Source organism: Vespula vulgaris, chromosome 11 (genome assembly GCF_905475345.1).
Source record: "Vespula vulgaris chromosome 11, iyVesVulg1.1, whole genome shotgun sequence".
Lineage (NCBI taxonomy): Eukaryota > Metazoa > Arthropoda > Insecta > Hymenoptera > Vespidae > Vespula > Vespula vulgaris.
Genome location: NC_066596.1, coordinates 1,326,919 through 1,345,000, shown reverse-complemented (window position 1 = coordinate 1,345,000; position 18,082 = coordinate 1,326,919). Strand labels below are relative to the sequence as shown.

The window sequence follows — 18,082 nt, the reverse complement described above, 5'->3', positions numbered from 1 at the left end:
CGTGAAGAGTTCTTTTAAATTAATGAAATATTTATAATACGTACATATGTCGGGAACAATGCATTTTTCAAAAAAAATTTCCAAAATCACACAACTCTCATTTCAAACTTTTCTCTAACAAATGCTTTGCTTTCAAGATATTTAGATGTTTTAATTTTAAAAACTCAGTCTGCATGTTTATCCATTTGTGTAATAAATATTTATTTACATAAAATTAAATTTTTGTTATAGAAATAATAAATATGGATATATATATATATATAATAAATAATAAAATTATACGATTTATTATGTCTATTTTTAAATGTTAAAGAAAACATAGATATAATAAATTTTATATAATTTTATTATATTCTATATATCACATAATACATACTATGCGTATGCGTTTGTATATTATTTATTACAAGCGATTATTATTATTATTACCCATATTTAATCATTAACAATATCTTAATGATTCACAAAATCGGTCCCAGTGTTAAAGAGAAAGGAACTAAAAAAAACAAAAAAAAAAGAGTAAATCAAGAATAATTAAAAAAAAAAACAAACAAACAAAAATAATATTAAAAAAAAAAAACTCCAGCGATTCGTGTGTCCTTCAGAGTCATCAGGAAGAATTTCTTCGAATAATATGAAGGATATAATTTTGTAATAATCGTCATACGAACGTGTCCGCCGTACCTGTATGGAATATCGGTGAGATTTGATTGGCTATGAGAATGCGGCACTCTCGGCGTAGAACTTATTTCACGTACTCCACAAACAGCAAGCTCGTGAGCTGATCCTGAGAGGCTTCGATCGCTTCCTCTTCTTCTAGCACCACCACCACCACCACCACCACCACCACCACCACTGGTTCCAATATTGCCACTGTGTTGTTGTTGTTGCAACGTGCTCGTCGTTGTACTCGTGCTAGGCGCCATTTTCTTTTTTGCTTGACCACCGAAGCTGAAGAATCTATGAAAACAACAGTTCTATAGTTTAGATAGGTACGTTCATATTCCTTACAATCAACAAACTCGTCCAACCGGGAAGAGAACTCTTCCAATTGCTATTTCAATTTCTTCGCTTAAGGTAAGAAAAAAAAAAGAAAAGAAAAGAAAAGAAAAGAGAAAGAAAAAAAAATTTTAATAAAAACGAAATATTTTACCTTTTCTTTTGCAGTGGCTGTACGCCGGCTGCTAAAAGATTTCGATATTGATCCGAGCGAATAAATCTGGGGTAGCAATCCTTCTTCAAAAGTAGAGTATATACGTGCTCGGCGGCTGAATCGAAGGTAAATCTGCTGGGATTTTTCATTTCTTGATGGACCTTTTCCATTGTCTTTCCATCGATGTTGATCTCGCAAGGAGCACCCGGCGCCAGGAATTCTCTGTTACAACGAATATAAGAAGAACATTCTTACTTATCTGCTACAAATCGTACAATTTTTTCTTTTTTTATTGCTTTTCTTTCTTTCTTTTTATTTTTCTTTCTTTCGACTTTGTCTCAGACAGAACGATGAATTGCATTTTGTCATTTGAAAGCAAAAAAGAAAGAGAGAAAGGAAAAAGAGAAACGAGAAAAATATAATCAATCTTTTTGTTGCTTTTTAAATAACATTTTCATACGTCTCAGGCGTATCACAAATTTCCGTACGTACGACTTAGATTTGATTTTTGATATAGGTAATAAGTAACAAACGAACGTACTTGAAAATTTCGTTGACCTTTTCTGTTATTTGAGCTTGATAACTGTGTCTCAAATCTTTAACGGCCACCCAAAATCGAATATTCTCATGACTGTATTCTTTTCTTAGGTAATTCGTGAATTCTAGCAGGCCTATGAGAAGAGATGAGAAAAAAAGAAAAGATATATATTATCATATTGTTATAATTTATATGAGATAATAATAAATCGCGATTATCATCGGCGATGAGATCATCAAGATTTGTCACCTGTTGGATCAGACATGAGTTCTTCCATCGATAATGCCCATCGTTTTACACGCTTTTCCGTAGGGATTTCCACTCTGAAGAAACGTTTAATAACGATCGATTAATTTCCTTCGTTATTATTATATTTAATCGTAAAAAAAAAAAGAAGTCGTAATCGCGTAATGAAATATAAGAAAAATCGCTAAGAAAAATAATAATCCGTGTACTAACACTGGACTATTCAACTGCCAGAATGTACTGTCATCGGTGATCCAAGGATTCGAAGGTTGCGGATGTACGAACATTGGATCGTATTCCACATAAGTTTCAAAGTAGGACTTCAAATTTTCTATAGCAGCTGAAACCTTTATTCTCGTGCGTGTTAAACAGTTTCGAAGAAAGTCCACCTATATTTGAGGAATAACGTTCAAATGAGGAAGAAATGACAAATTCATTAATAATATCATATTAAATACGTATAATCATAGAACATCTCTCTCTCTTATTATAATTTCAACTGATGGTTCTTAAATTTGTATTCTTTTTTTTTTTCTCTTCCTTTTTCGACGAGAGACATGATCGCTCGATTAATAAATTGTTAAAAGAAAACATTTTCATCGCTAAAGGATTATATTTTCGATTGATTTCATACGAACGACCGAAGTCGTTGTTACTTTTGATAGAAAGAGGTATTAATAAAAATAAAAGAAAATAAAAAAGTAAACAAAAATTTATCGCTATGAATTGTTTGTTCTTTTTTTTTTTCTTCTTCTTCTTCTTTTTACTGGTAGTAAGAAATTATTAATAAAATATATATATATATGTTAATACGTTATTATCACCTCTCGTTGTAACTCAGCGACGGTGCGTTTACGTGGTGGAGGACGTGGAAATCCTGGACGAAAACGTGTTGGTCCTGGAACTACTTCAAGACTACTAAGACAACCCGGTGGTGGCCGGTAAACTCTCCAAAATGCTCTTTCCTGTGAATCGCTTACTATCTTATCCCCCTTCTTCCGGTCTTTAGCTAATCGTACCTGAGCCCACAAAATTTAGTACCATTTCAAGGAGTCAGATGCTTCTATACGTAACGTGATACTCAATTTAGAATCTGTATTATACCTGCTTTTATACAGATATTTCAATACTTTTAATGCAAACTTTCAACGAATTCCTAGAAGAGTAAATATATCAATCGGATCGTCTCCAATCGTAAAACTTTAGATGGTACTTGGAAAATTTTTATGGAGTTCGACAAAAATCATTCCATTTCCAAGCTTCAATCGAGTACACCACGAGTGTTTGAAAGTATAATATGTTCGATCGATGCTCGAATAATACAGATTCTATCGTATTTTCCAAGTTAAAGATATCAACGTTTAGAGTATCTTTTATCTTTTCGATTGAAAGAAAAGAAAAGAAAAGAAAAGAAAAGAAAAGAAAAGAAAAGAAAAGAAAAAGAAAAAGAAAAAGAAAAAAAAAGGGAAAAAGAAAATACTTTTTTTTTCTTTTCTTTATTTTTTCTCTTTTTTTCTTTTTTTCTTTCTTTTTTTTTTAACCGTATAGTTTATTCACCTGTTCTTCAGCCTGTAGTTGTATGATATCCCATTTATTTTGCAGGTTCTTCCGTAGACTGTTTAAAGCTTCCTACATAGAGAGAGAGAAAGAGAAAGAGAGAGAGAGAGAGAGAGAGAGAGAGAGAGAAGGAGAGAGAGAGAAAGAGAAAGAGAGAGAGAAAGAGAGAGAAAGAGACGTAACAAAATTTTGAATAAAGAAGAACAAAATGGATACGATTCGATGATAAAATTTCATAAGGATTTACGTACGATCTCGTAATCTTCAAGAGCGTGGCGTTGTTTGTTCCGTAATGTTCGTTTAGCCAAATAAATAGCGTATTCCACGTTGTCAGGGGTTCTATGTTGCCATGGCCAATAATACGGTGACTGTGAGATGGTTTTTGAAAAACGAAGAAACCAGAAAAAAAAAGAAAAAGAAAAAGGACTCGTTAGACCGATTAAAAACATTTCAGGTATGATCGTCGTCTTCTTTTGAAAAATTGTTCTATCTTGTTATATTTGTTTTTAATAATAAATAGTGTTGTAAATATACCTGAAATCTATATAGCGAGCTATCATCCTTTACGGTAAGCGTCTTCGAGTCGTTCACCGGGAAGAAGTAGCCGTACAGGCATAGTTGATTAGCAATATGGAGCGCCTCTACTGTCAACATAACAATGCACTTTCATACCTGAGAAAATAACTTAAACTCGACGTACTACAAACTTCAGCTAGTTACGTGCAACGCTTACGCAACGCGAGACGTTTCTACATGGTGGACGTAAGTAATACGTTATATGCATAGGATGGAATTCTCATAGTGCACTGGCAATCATTTTCAAAGCGCATACATATATCTAAGAAGGAATTCATGCCGTGTTTGAAGCGTGTTTTCTCTCGTTCTAAAGTAACTCTTCTTCTATTCGTTTTATTGTGCTGTTCTGTCAATTTTGTACTTTTTTTATTTTCGTATGAGAAACGAAAAAAAGGGGGGAAAGAAAAGAAAAAAAAAAAATAGAAACGAGCTTGCTTCGCAAAGGGAGAGGAAATATTTCATTTCGAGATTCACATCGAAGATATTTCATAAGCAAGAAAGCAAAGTTAAGTAACAGCCAAATCAAGTGAGACATTCGACGGGTGTAAAGCATTCGTTTGCGATCACAAATCAATAAAGAAAATTATTTTTATATCGTTCACTTTAATTTGGACGTACGAATAAAATATATATATATAAGAAAAATAAAAACAAATTCGTGAGGATTCACCGACCCAATATAACATTTCAAAAGAGAAACAAAAAAGAATGTATAATGTTAATAATAGTAAATATAGAATGGAATCGAAGCAATTAATTAGCTTTGGAACGCGTCTGAGAGTCAAAGGACACCCTTCGAGACATCAGGATAATCTGCATACACATCCATATTTGAACGGTCCATAGACATTCGTACCTGATTCCTCGATGGAAAGCCGATCCATAAGCCACTCGACGAGGTCGTAACCTGCAACACGCAGGCAGTCTACTGTACTCTCCTGGCCGTGATGGCCGCTTACGTTTATGCCACAACGCAGGTACCGATGGCACTCACCCATGAACGCTGAGGGGATCGAGGTGAGAAATTGTTTTTGGCTGCGCACGGGTACCCCGTTTTGAGGGTCTTGCATCTCCCGCACCAGCCCCTCCATCTGTGAATTTATCGACTCGATCAATTTCTTTCCTTTGTCTTTTATTCCATTCACAATTAATTCTTTTTGAAACCAAAAAGAAAACTTTCATAATAAAATTTATGTCATAGGTTATGATATATAATGTTGAAAGAACGAGTGTTACGAAGCGAAAGCTTATTAGACGTTAGAATTAATTCGTTTTGCGTTTGATTAATGAGTTTTTAATAATACATACCTTATCGAAGGCATAAGGCCTATGAACACGTGACTCCTTCTCTTTTTGTTGTTGTTGTTGATTGCTAGAGGCCTCCATCGCGATCGTGGTGGCCCTCTGCGTCGTTGGCAGGAGCAGTGGCGATATTTATGGCGGAGGGGGCTGGGGAGCTGGGCCGGAGACGGGTCTACCCGAACTCCATGGGGCTCTGGCCCCATCCCATCACTCCAGTCACCCCCGCACGCCCACTGTAAATGTCCAAACAAAAGGAACAAACAAATAACGATGTATTGTAACGAACGTATTGAACATGTTCCATTTAACAATATGTGAAATACTATGAAATTAATACGAACTCTCTAACCTTGTCATTTTCATTTATTTTCAGAAATAAATCGATGACACGAGTACTATCGATAGGATTCATGAGACAAGAAGAAATTTGTGATGATTTATTAGTAGTGGTAATAGTAGTAATAGTAATAGTAATAGTAGTGGTAGAGAATAGCAAGTTCGCCTACGTGGATTTAATTCTTGCGTGCGCCTGCAAAGTATGCAACCCTTTCTACGCCGTCGTACACATCGTAGGAATTTCATGAACAACGACTGAAACTCGGCACGTGATAGAAAACGAGTTTCTATTAAATATGTAAGTATATCAAGTTATGCTACAGTTATTTTGTCATACGACATTCCGTAATAAGCGCGAACATACTTTCATTTATACGGTGAAACAAAAGGAATTTAATTTGTTAACAAATAGGAATCTGTAAACATTCATCAAAAGAGAAAAAAAGAAAAAAGACAAACAGAGTGCGTAAGATGAAATAATCTGTTGAAACAATAACGATAGTAATAATGATCTGTTGTTTACGTATAAGAGATAAATTTCATTTAACAATCTGATCTCCCTCTCTCTTTCTCTCCCTTTCTCTTGCCCTTTTTTTCTCTCTCGTTCGATGACACAATCATAATGAGAAAACAAGCCGTGTGTTTTTGTAATCCCACCGGATGAGATTCTTTTGTCCCCTTCCTACCCCCCTCCCCCACCTTATTTATTTCTCTCAGTTTCCTTTCGAGCTAGATTTACGTCACTTTCGATGATCGTGCCAATGACGTGCACGACGACGTTGTCGTTTCTCGCTTGGTATTGTCTCCAACATGGAGATACATATCGATCCCTGGGACTGGTATAATAAAACTCTGATCGGTATACAAAACTATCTGTGTTAGCGTTAATTCAAAAAAAAAAAAAATAGGAGGAAAACAGAAAAAAAAAGAAAAGAAAAAGAAAACAAAAAAGCACAAGAAAAAAGAGAGAAAGAGAGAGAGAAAAAAAACAACAACAACAACTTGGTGTACACCAACTGTCCTTCCTGCTTTTCATTCTTTTAATGACATTTTCGAGTCCCATCGTGACGTCAATCAAAATGTCGGCACATTTGTGAAATTCTCCCGTCGAGAGTTCGAGCCCAATTTCAAAGTGTGTGTGTGTATGTATGTGTGTCTATGTAAATTCCATTCGAACGTTCTAACCTTTTTTGGAATTTAACCCTCATTACGTTTATGGAACAGTCGACGCATTTAATATAATTATGCGCAAACGTGTACGTGTATCTGCGCGAAAAAAAAAAAGAAAAAAAGAGGGACCGCATATTATATCTATAATGATGGAAGAACGCGCGCTTTCGCTAAGGAGAAAGAAAGGACGCGTTAATGGGAGCAATTAAAAAAGAAACCGTCGAAGTTCGAACAGAGAGAAAACGTAAATAATGACTTCCTTAAAAGTTTCCTTTGATCTTAAATGATTCGAATGATCGGAGCGTTTTTTAATACAAATTGTGATAAATGTTATCTGGTATCGACGAAGAACGTAAATCGTATATAGATTTATAAATTTTTGATAATTAATTATTAAATTAATTGTTCATTAATAATTATTTTTGCATACGTAAAATCGTATTTATCTAATATATAATATGTTAATATATTAATATCATGTTATGTAATAAAATATTTATTAATCTAGATGATAATGTCGAAATTTTTAATAATTCATATTTAAATATAAATGATATAATATAATATATTGTGTATATGTATGTAATAGTAAAAGATCGTATTGGCTAATAAATAATTTTTTTAACTAATGGTTCATAACTAATATTTTTTATTAAGAATTACGATATTACTTATTGGCCATTTTAAATATCAAATATAATAGTAATATTTTGATATTAACATTTATAGTATTATATACAGTTAATTAGTATTTTATACACTTTTATAATTTTACTACAAAATATTATATAAATTGTATCTTTAATATCTTGTAATACGAACTTTAGATATAAATTTATTCAGATATAAAATACAGATTATATATATATATATATCATTTTATTATATTAATGATATTGTTAATATTCTTGAATAAAATTATATAATAATCAGTATTTTACATCTAAATAAACAACGATGAGAAACGCTAGTATATTTTATTGAAAATTCCGACATTACTTATCGTTTAATCCAATATTTTTCTATAACTTCTTTTTTTACATGAAAAAAGAAAAAGAAAAACAAGAGAATTCATTGTTATTTTACATTTTATATTAGACTTCACTCTTATCAGAAAGTATACTTTTAATTCTCTTAATGTCACTAATAGAAATATTAAAAACATTTTAAATAAAAACTGCAAGCTTAAAATGTCCACGTCATTCAATCTATTGAAAGATAGAACAGTCTATAGAAATTCAATACCACTGCGTATTAACAATATGTTCTATATGTTTAAAGATAAGATTTTTGGTACAGTGAACGTATATCCATCGTGAAGAAAAAACATGTGATGATAATCTCGCATAATCAACAATACAAAATCATTTTGACACAACATAAAAAATAAATACACCCATATATGTACATCAAATTTGTAAAAAAATAATTATAATGAGATAAATAATGATAGAATTAAATACAAAATACAAATGCCACAATACTCTACACGTTTCAGACAATATTATATTTTTTCTTTCAAAGTATATCAACAAAGCTGATGAACGATTATCTTGATTGGATATCATAAGGAAAGAAAGAAAAAAAGAGAGAGAGAGAGAGAGAGAAGAGAAAAACGATGCGAAAGAGAACAAAATCCGAACGAAAAAGATACGTAAAAATCTATTTAAAAAAAAAGAAAAAGAAAGAAAAAAATGAAAGATAAAAAGACCAGGAAACCGAAAAATAAAAAGTAAAAAACAAAAACAAACGCAAACAAAAAAAAGAGAAAAGGAAAAAACGGCATCGTAATAGTACGGCATCGAGTTCAATCTCACATTTCTCGGATCACCGATAATCGTTCGGCTCTTTCGTGGCGATAAAACGGCGGCAGTAGCGTATTACAACGAAATGGCTCTCAAATTGATCGGGCGAACGGTCGCACGTAGACGACGCTGATTTTAGTCCGCCCTCTCTAAACCGTTGGTAAATAAAACGCTAAAATTGAGCACCCGTCGAAAGAGCTCAATCTCTCTCGTTCGTGGGACGATGTCGACGATAGATTGAAATTTTAATTGGATTCCGCCTATGAAGCACAGAGGGATGAGAATTTTAAATCGTACAAACGATTATGTGAGGGTAGTACTCATTCTACCTTTTCATAATTATTGACACCTTGTTAACCAAAGTTTATTATTATTTAAGCTTATCAATCTAATATTTAATTCAATATATATATATATTATTATTTAAAATATATTCATTATTATAGTATTTATAATTAATAATTATTATTGTGTTTAGAATAACACCTGATGTGCAATTAAATGAATTTTATTATATCGATAATATATTGTCATTGTTCAATTTGTTTATTATTGTGTTCGTTATTATAGAATAATTAATAATCATTATTTTATGTACATAATACTTGACGTGGAGTCCAGTTACATCAAGTACTATATTAATAATGTATTATTATTGTTCGTTAGTATGTTAATATGTTTATTATTGTGTGTATAATAATAATTAATGTTCAGTCAAGTTAACTTTACTGTATTGATGTATTATTATTGTTTAGTAGCATGTGAATTTGTTTATTAGTATGTTATCATAGAATTATTATCGTGTGCATAATAATAGTTAATGTTAATTTTACTATGTTGGTAATGTATTATTATTGTTTAATGACATCTTAATATTTTTATTATTGCGTTCGTCGTTATAGGAGAGTAGTTCTTAAACGTTTAGAAGTTCTCGTTGCCTTTTCACATGATATGCATTTTGTAGAACCCTTAACCATTAATTTCATATCTTTGTTTAGTACACTCTCTTACGGTAACGGCAGAAATTTGATTAAATTTATTGGATTTATACGAAGGAGAAATGCTTGGAGTTGATTCTAACGAAACATTAATTGATATTGCACGGTATTTTTATTTTATATTATATAACGAAATTAAATAACAAATGAAATTTTAGTTGAAAAAAATCACTTGCAGATTCACAGAATAAGCAGATAGGAAAGAAGGGAATTAAAATTTTATATAATATAATAATGAATATAATAATGATTAAAAAATATCATTTTTATAATACACGATGTATAGTCAAGTTAACTCTATTATACTGATAATGTATTATTATTGTTTTGGTAAAATGATAATTTATTTATTATCAATCAAATTCATAAATATAATATCTAATATATATATATATATATATGAATTAATAAAAATTAATATAAATTAATATAAATTAAAAAAAAAATCATTATTATAGTATATGATTATTAGTTAAGTTAACTTTACTACATCTATATAATGTATTAAAAAAAACAAAACAAGAAGCAAGTATTACGTGCTGTCATGTTAGAAAGAAGTGATTATGAAAAATAATGATTAATTCTAACGTAGTTCTTAGAACAAAAATTTCTCCTTTCCTTCTTTCGTTTTTTAGATCCAACATATTTCATCAAGGTAGGACAATTACAAGGACCACGGACCAGAGAACCAGGACACGACATACCTTTGCCGTTTCAACTGCACCGTTAGAGTGGAAAAGTGTTTGCAACGGGAGAGAAAGAGAGAGAAAAGAGAGGGAAAAAGAAGAAGGAAAAACGAAAAAGAAAAAAGAGGTAGGTACGTATATTTAAAACGATGGCGAGCCTCGTTTCAAGACTTCACTCGTTATCGAAGAACGATTCTTTCTCGACGACTTGCAATCACTCTTCTACCTTCAAAAACATTGAAAAAGAGAAATAGAATGGAATACCGACGAGTCGACTCGACGATAAAAATCGAAGCACGTTTTCATCTACGGCAATGTAGATATTGCTATTATCAAACGGGCCAACGACTAGGTATCGTTCGCAAAACACACCTATTTTTTTCCTAGACTTTTTTTTCGTATCCAGATCGAGTGCTCAAGAACCAGGTCACCGGTGCTGACGGTGATGTGTAGTAAACTTTTGGACATAGACGTCGACGAAATGACTCGCGCGGTTTGTGACTGATCGAAAGGAACACGATAAGAAATCTGATTTCTCGCGTTTGCACGTAAAACATGATCGATATATATATATATTTTCTTCTGGTTTTTCTTTTTTTCTTTCTTTTTTTATCAATCAAATCATTTATTCATCAACTGGAGAGCAGCGTACTAATCTTCCGTCTCTTTCGTATCTTTCCGTTCAGTTTGGTACGTATATACTTTTTCACGTGAAATCATCGACGCGAGTTAATATCTCAGTTAGATGGAAAACGATATGACGTGGCTTGGTTGGTCGGTCCACTTTTCGCTCGTCGCACGATATCTGATCGATATTTATTACGGTTTGCTCTGCCAGAGAGTAGGACTTTTGGTATGCGAGTATTACCAATTATATGATGATTATTTCTTTTACTTTAGAGATTTCGCAATGTTTATTCAGATCAATTTCTGATTTAGAAAGAAAAAGAGAAAGAGAGAGAGAGAGAGAGAAAAAGAAAGAAAGAGAAAGAGTTAAACGAATATCAAATCACTGACGGATTATAAGTAAACAATGTTTCAACATATACATATACATAAATGCATACATATATACAGAATACTTTACGATTCTTCGTATACATGTTTTTCTTTCTAAATATATATATACATATATACATATATATTGTGTATATGTAAAAACGCACCCACCGAGATCGTATCAAGGTACAGAGAAGTGATTCCGTTCGTCCCCGTCGCTGGTCAGTCGTGTTTCAAAGGAGGGAAGAACACACGTCGTACAGCCATCCGTCATCGTGAGATCCGCAGCGGAGATGCACGAAGCACGATCTTCCTCGTTCGAACGTAGAAATCACCTCTTCTTCCTCCTCCACCACCTCCTCCGCCTCCTCCGCCTTCTCCACCTCCTCCTCTTCCTCCTCCTCCTCCTCTTCCTCCTCTTCTTGCTGCTGCTGCTCCTCCTGCGCCTCGGCCTCCTCCCTTCCACTTGCTTCCTCGAGCTCTGGATCGACCGCCGTCGTTGCGACAGAGGTTGGAAAAACAACCGATGGAACGAGAAACGGATAGAGAGAGACACTAACTCTTCGCTTCTTGGACAACGTTGTTTTCAACAACGTTGCTATATTCTTTTACTTTCTTTCTTTCTCTCTCTCTCTCTCTCTCTCTCTCTTTCTCTCTCGTTCTTTCTCTCGCGGATGATAAAAAAAAAATTCGAACACTATCACGAGGAACACTAAAAGCTTTTAATCCAGGACGAGACACTCCTTTCTTTGCCCTTAACTCTTCTTCTATCTTCTTGGATGAGGAGGAAATCGCACAAGGATCTCACTATCGACCGGCACTCTCTCTCTCTCTCTCTCTCTCTCTTTCTCTCTCTCTCTCTCTTTCTCTCTCTATATATATATTCAAGTTCGCTTGATAGTGATGAGCTTTTTTTTTTTCTTTAGGAATGTGTCTAGCTCTCTTTTTCTCTCTTTCTTTCTCTCTTTTTCTTTCTTTGTTATTCTAACGACCAAGTAGTACACGTCGAGCCATCCAGTGGAGCACGATCGAGCTTGCGACCCTTTCCTTCCGCAGCTTCGTGTCTCTCCAAAGTCACCACTGTGTCGTTCAGCAGCGAACGCTGTTAAGGCAGCTCCGCGCGCACCCGCGCTACGCCGCCACCAGCAGCAGCAGCAGCAGCAGCAACAGCAGCAACACCGCCACCGCCTCCGACCATATTTTTGGGGGGAGAGGAAGAAGCTTTCTGGGGTGGGACGAGGACTTTAGCCGATGGTAGTGGGGGTGGTAGTGGGGGTGACGATAATGGTGGTGGTAGTACTGGTGGTGGTAATACCAGTGGTGGTGGTAGTGGTAGTAATAGTAGTAGTAGTAGTAGTAGTAGTAGTAGTGAAGATGGTGGTGGTGGTGGTGCTGTTGTTGGTGCTGCTGGTGCTGCTACTGCTGCTGCCGGTGCTGCTGGTGGTTGTTACCGCCACCAAAAAGAGAGAGGGAAAGGACGAATAAAAAAACGAAGATAAGAGCAAAGGGAGGATTTGTTGGGTAACCAAGGACAAATGGCAAACTTTCAATCCCATACGTATCACCCAACGCGTAATATTAATTATTTCTTAACACTAATGTCGGCCAAGTGACGAGCCGAACATTTTACTTCGTCGACGCATTAAGCATTACCGACACTAACCAACTTGGGGAGATGGACATGCGCGGGTCCCAGTTCCCCAACCCCCACCCCCCACCCCACCTCCCACCAAATGAAAAAAGTTCTTTCAAATTTTAATTCTTCTATCCTGTCGTTAGAGATTCGACTTTATTTCTTTTTATTAATTTCAGCCGCACGAAGCTACCCTTTTATTATCGTAACCCTCCTGTCGTATTTCTCCTCATCGTTCCTTGAACGCGAAGGAACGACGACGTAGAAGCTCGGACTCCTCACCACGGACTCAACGTATCGCGTCCTTCCTACTCCAACGACGTTGCTTCTCCACTTTGCGTTCGCTGAGCTTTCGGTTGTGTTCGTATGTCCTCGTACATGCTCGTTACGGTACTTCGGCTAAGTTCGGCTTCTCTCGTACGCCCGCCTTCGCAAAAGCTCTCTCTCTCTCTCTCTCTCTCTCTCTCTCTCTCTCTCTCTCTCGCTCTTTCTTTCTCTCTCTCACTCTCTCTCTACATATATATATATATATACATATGTGTAGATATATGTGTGCTTGCGCTGGTAGGATCCCCGCAAAGCCCGAGTATATGGGTGCACGAACGAATATTACCGAGTTTTAACGAAGACGAACGAAAGCTTCTCCGCACAAAGCCGACACACAGCTGGGATTTCGAACCTTCCTTTGTATGCCTTGTCGACGCGCGAGAACGTCTCTGTGTATTTCCTCCCTACCCTAGTCTCCACCCTCTTTCTCCCTCCTCTTTCCTCCCTTCCTCTTTTAGACATGTTTTAGGGCTGCTCTCGTGTTTTTCGTTTAAAAGAACAGTATATCATAAGTTTCTTTCTTTAGAAAAAATAATCATACGATAATCGTTTGTCCGCCTTTGAACAAATGCCGATGGAAACGGTGTTAAAAATTTATTTGCACCTATCGAAAATAACTTTTATTCCTTTTTCTGTTCTTTTTTTTTTCTTTTTCGTATCGTATCAACTCTGTGTTATATAATTATCGTTTGAAAAATTGTAAATTCGTTAGCTCGTAATTATTCTCTCTCTCTCTCTCTCTCTCTCTCTCTCTCTCTCTCTCTCTCTCTCTCTCTCTCTCTCTCTTTCTCTGTAAATGTAATTAACGCATTAAGCTTTGTCAAATTGTTGAGACGAGAAAGTTACTTCACGATAGGCATCTCCCTCTCTCTCTCTCTCTCTCTCTCTCTCAACTACTATTAAACTATACAAGTTGTAAGATCCGTTCGTAAAATTCAGGACGTTCGCTAAGTGCATACACGTAAAGCGATTCAAACACATATATACATATATACGTACATACACAGAGATATATACAAAAACGCAAGATAATTGCTTTGCTTGGAAGAGTTACCAGCTCGATTTTCCTATGGAAATAAACGGGGATTGATAAGTTTGTTTTGCTCGGCTGTTGAGAGAAAATGGAATGCGTCGTAATAACTAACCGTACATGTATAATAGAATGTACATATATATATATACATATATACGCACATAGATACATACCATATTCATACTCAAAGCTGAAAAACAAGCGGAATCCCGGATGTCTCCTCCTTGCTCGTTTCATCGCCGAAAAGAGAAACAAGAGTAACGTTACTGTGTGGGTGGCTGGGTGGCTGCTGCTTTTTGGATGAGAAGAGAGGGATAAGGAAAAAGGAGGAAGAAAAAAAGGAAAAAAAAGAAGAAGAAGAAGAAAAAAGAAAGAATATCGTGAAAAACGAACGCTTTCAACGGTGGGCGGATCCAAAGAGAGATAGTGCGAATATACACGAAGGGATAAGAGGGATCTCTAAGACGAATAGAGATTTGCCAACGCAAAGGACAGTTTCACAGATGGAAATATCTATGTGATGGAAGAAGAGCACTCTTCGTTATGAACATCCTTGGAAGAAGTAGAAACGGTGAAACGAGGTAAACTCCGACGTCTCCAATGAGAGTGCACGTGTCCTCGAAAGGAAGGGTAGTAGAAAAGGGAGATATTAGCGTACCGATCTTTAGACGTTACCACGAAGACGAAGAAGAAAAAGAAAAAGAAAAAAAAATAATAAGAAGAAGAAGGAGAAGAAGAAGAAAAAAGTAAACTTTTCACATAATTACACAGTAGATATAATGAGCGAGTTAATAAGCAGGTACGTTGGCAAAAAATGGAGAGAGTAAATGGTGAGGGAATTTAACGATCCTCGCAGAGAATCTTGAATGAATGTTGTTTGAAAAGATGATGAAATTTAAATATTACTGGCAATAACTTCTATGAATTTTTACTCACAAGTTTCGAGAAATATCTATTGACACGAGATATTTATAATCAACGATGTTCCTTTTAATACGCTTACGTTTTATCAAATTGATAAGACGAAAAAAATAATGTCATATAAAAAGTCCATTATCGTATAATAAATAACTGTGATCGAAAAAGAAAAAAAAAAAAAGAAAAACGAGATGAAAAAGAGAAGAAGAAGAAAAAGGAAAAAAGAAAAATAAGATGAAGTCCTGATTCAAAAGGATCTATGCTTTCCGCAGCTTTTAGAACTGCACCACCACCGAGTGGCTACTTCAGACGTGCTTGGACATGGATGATCATTAAAAATATGCTTTGTGGTCAGAGATGCTTGGAAAGAATACCCTATGTGAAAGAGAGAGAGAAAGAAAGATATAAAAAAAAAAGAGAGAGAATAGAGTGTGCGTTATGTGTGTGTATGTGTGTGTGTGTGTGTAAGAGCTCGAACAAAGGGTCTACGATCCTAAGAAAAGTGTGTAGAGATATTTCGATCTCGTGGGAGTAAATGGAGGGTCGGCGTAGCGCCGTAAAAAGGTCCTCGCAAAAGAAGAGTAAACGGGATGGCTGGGATATCAGTGTGGACGGATAGGGTGCTGGTGAGTGGAAGAAGCTCGCAAACTGAGAGAGAGAGAAAAGAGAGAGAGAGAGAGAGGGAGGGAGAGGGAGGGAGCAAAGATACCGCCTCTTTCTTTCTTTGGGAAATCAAAACGCCGAAGAATGGAGCGACGCAAGAACATCAAGAGGGGTGTAGAGGGTTGCTTCGCTCTAATGCGACGGATAAATTATACATTCACCGGCCACTGTCGTCTAACCACCAAGAATTGAAAAGAAAAGTGAAAGAGAGAGAGAGAGAGGGAGGGAGAGAATGAAAAGAAGTGAGCGAGCTAAGAAATAAAGAGAAGGTTTACGTGTGAAAGGATTGATTGAATATTAACACCATAAATTGTATTGATTTCTTATCATAATATAGTTATAATTCGGGTTAAATGTTACTGATCTTATAATCCTATATTATATATATATATATATATATATACATATAAATAATTACTATGTATGTATTAAGTCAGATATGACGGACCAAATGAATGTCTGTGTAACATATTAGTAACTAAAATCATGTCATCCAGATAATCGTAATTAGGATTAAGTATTTCTAAAGATTATACTGGTTTATAGAGATAATCTGCACAAAATCAAATATGACGTACCAAATGAATATTTATGTATCGATTAGAGACGTTCTCAACGAAAATTATATCACCTAAATGATCGTGATTAGGATTAAGTATATCTAACGTATACATATATATATATATATATATATATATATATATATATATATATATATATATATATATACGTAGGTAGTACATATAAAATCAGATATGATGAACAAAATGAATATTTATATATATATATTCATTTTGTCATACATGTTATTATGATAAAGTGACGAATATTCTGACTTGTAGATAAACATATTATGTACATATCAGATACGAGTAATGAACTAAATGAATATTTATACATTTTACCTGCATATCACGTCTATTGATTAGAAACGTTCTAACGAAAATCTCGTTGTACTGGATCATTTTATATGATCGATATTTATAGAGTTTAACGAAGAGTTATAAACGGGGTGGCTTTTTTGCTGATTCCGTTTGACCTTGACGAGACCAACGGCAAGTCTCTCAAGTGACAGCGAAAAGTACACACGCAGACATACACACTCACACACAACACACTCTCTCTCTCTCTCTTTCTCTCTCTCTCTCTATATATCTCTATCTCTCCCTCTTGTGTGCACGATGTAATCGTCAGGCTCTAGCATCCAAGTGCAGTGGCGCAATAAAAACTTGCACTCACGCGTTCGGGAATGTAAAGAAGGTGACTGACGAGGGTAAAAATCTGATGCATCGTTTGTTACGATCGTTTGCCTTGCCGTAGAGATTGACTCTGTTATACCAATAAAGCAGAAGTAATACTTTATGTGTGTGTGTGTCTGTTATTAGTGTACGTATGACGTTCTTCGAATATACCTATACGTATTCGTTTTTATGCATAAAGAAATTTGCAGTAGATTATACTACGTCGTTCTGTGATAATTAGACGGACCGTACCTGTTAAAAGGATAAAAATAATATCGGATAAGTTAACGGCGAAAATACGAAGGGTTAGTTGATGAAGTGTTAGACGACAGGTCACGTGACTCCCACCCCACCCCCACCCTCGTTAAGGAATATATAGGGTACCTATTTTTCCACGTTCTAGGGATCTTTGAGGGATCTCCTTTTTTCTTAATACAGCACTGCTTTCCGTGAGGTATTATTGATCAACGATCAGTATAGACGTCTTGCTACTGGACTTTAGTACGAGCCAGAATTCCTAGGAACGCAGAAGACCATATATATATATATAGATAGATAGAGAATATATATATATATATCATTCTCTTCATTCTTCCTCATATTTCTATCCTTAGATATTTTAGAAGGATACGTTGACTAATTCTGATGATTTTATAATTGATGGATTATTACACTGTTGAAAGTTCTCATATTTTCTTAATCTTACAAAAAATAATAATTTGGTTTATTCGATCAGATCTTTCGATCAATATTAAAACGTTGCAATGGCATTTAAGTACGTACGAGAGTATGTACGTGCGTGCATGTAAATCAATGAGCATTATTTCAATCGTTTTTATTAAAGATTTTAAGACGTTAACATCAAAGAAATTTTTTCGTCGAAATATAAAAGTATAATATG

The 18,082-nt window shown here is 34.9% G+C and overlaps 1 protein-coding gene and 1 long non-coding RNA gene across 6 annotated transcripts in view; one reads left to right on the top strand and one right to left on the bottom strand.

Annotated features, from left to right (window-relative positions):
• Nucleotides 1-13,071, bottom strand: part of LOC127067602 (uncharacterized) — a 24,826-nt gene extending 11,755 nt beyond the window's left edge. For 3 of the 5 annotated variants that reach the window (XR_007782674.1, XM_051002714.1, XM_051002715.1), the window contains exons 1-12: nt 11,538-13,071; nt 5,379-5,605; nt 4,927-5,161; nt 4,029-4,138; nt 3,746-3,862; nt 3,496-3,566; nt 2,762-2,963; nt 2,151-2,326; nt 1,941-2,014; nt 1,695-1,824; nt 1,154-1,375; nt 685-960 (exon numbers count right to left, since the gene is read on the bottom strand). Coding sequence is in view for 4 of the 5 variants with exons in the window: in XM_051002714.1 (XP_050858671.1) it covers nt 685-960; nt 1,154-1,375; nt 1,695-1,824; nt 1,941-2,014; nt 2,151-2,326; nt 2,762-2,963; nt 3,496-3,566; nt 3,746-3,862; nt 4,029-4,138; nt 4,927-5,161; nt 5,379-5,456 (1,691 nt within the window). In the remaining variant the exon portion in view is untranslated. Of the gene's footprint in view, nt 1-684; nt 961-1,153; nt 1,376-1,694; nt 1,825-1,940; nt 2,015-2,150; nt 2,327-2,761; nt 2,964-3,494; nt 3,567-3,745; nt 3,863-4,028; nt 4,139-4,926; nt 5,162-5,378; nt 5,606-11,537 lie in introns of all 5 variants that reach the window. The other 2 variants (XM_051002717.1, XM_051002716.1) reach the window with 2 other exon arrangements.
• Nucleotides 4,135-5,154, top strand: LOC127067628 (uncharacterized). Its single transcript, XR_007782689.1, has 2 exons — nt 4,135-4,256; nt 4,808-5,154. It is a non-coding gene; the product is annotated as an uncharacterized LOC127067628 (long non-coding RNA).
• Nucleotides 13,072-18,082: the final 5,011 nt, after the last annotated feature.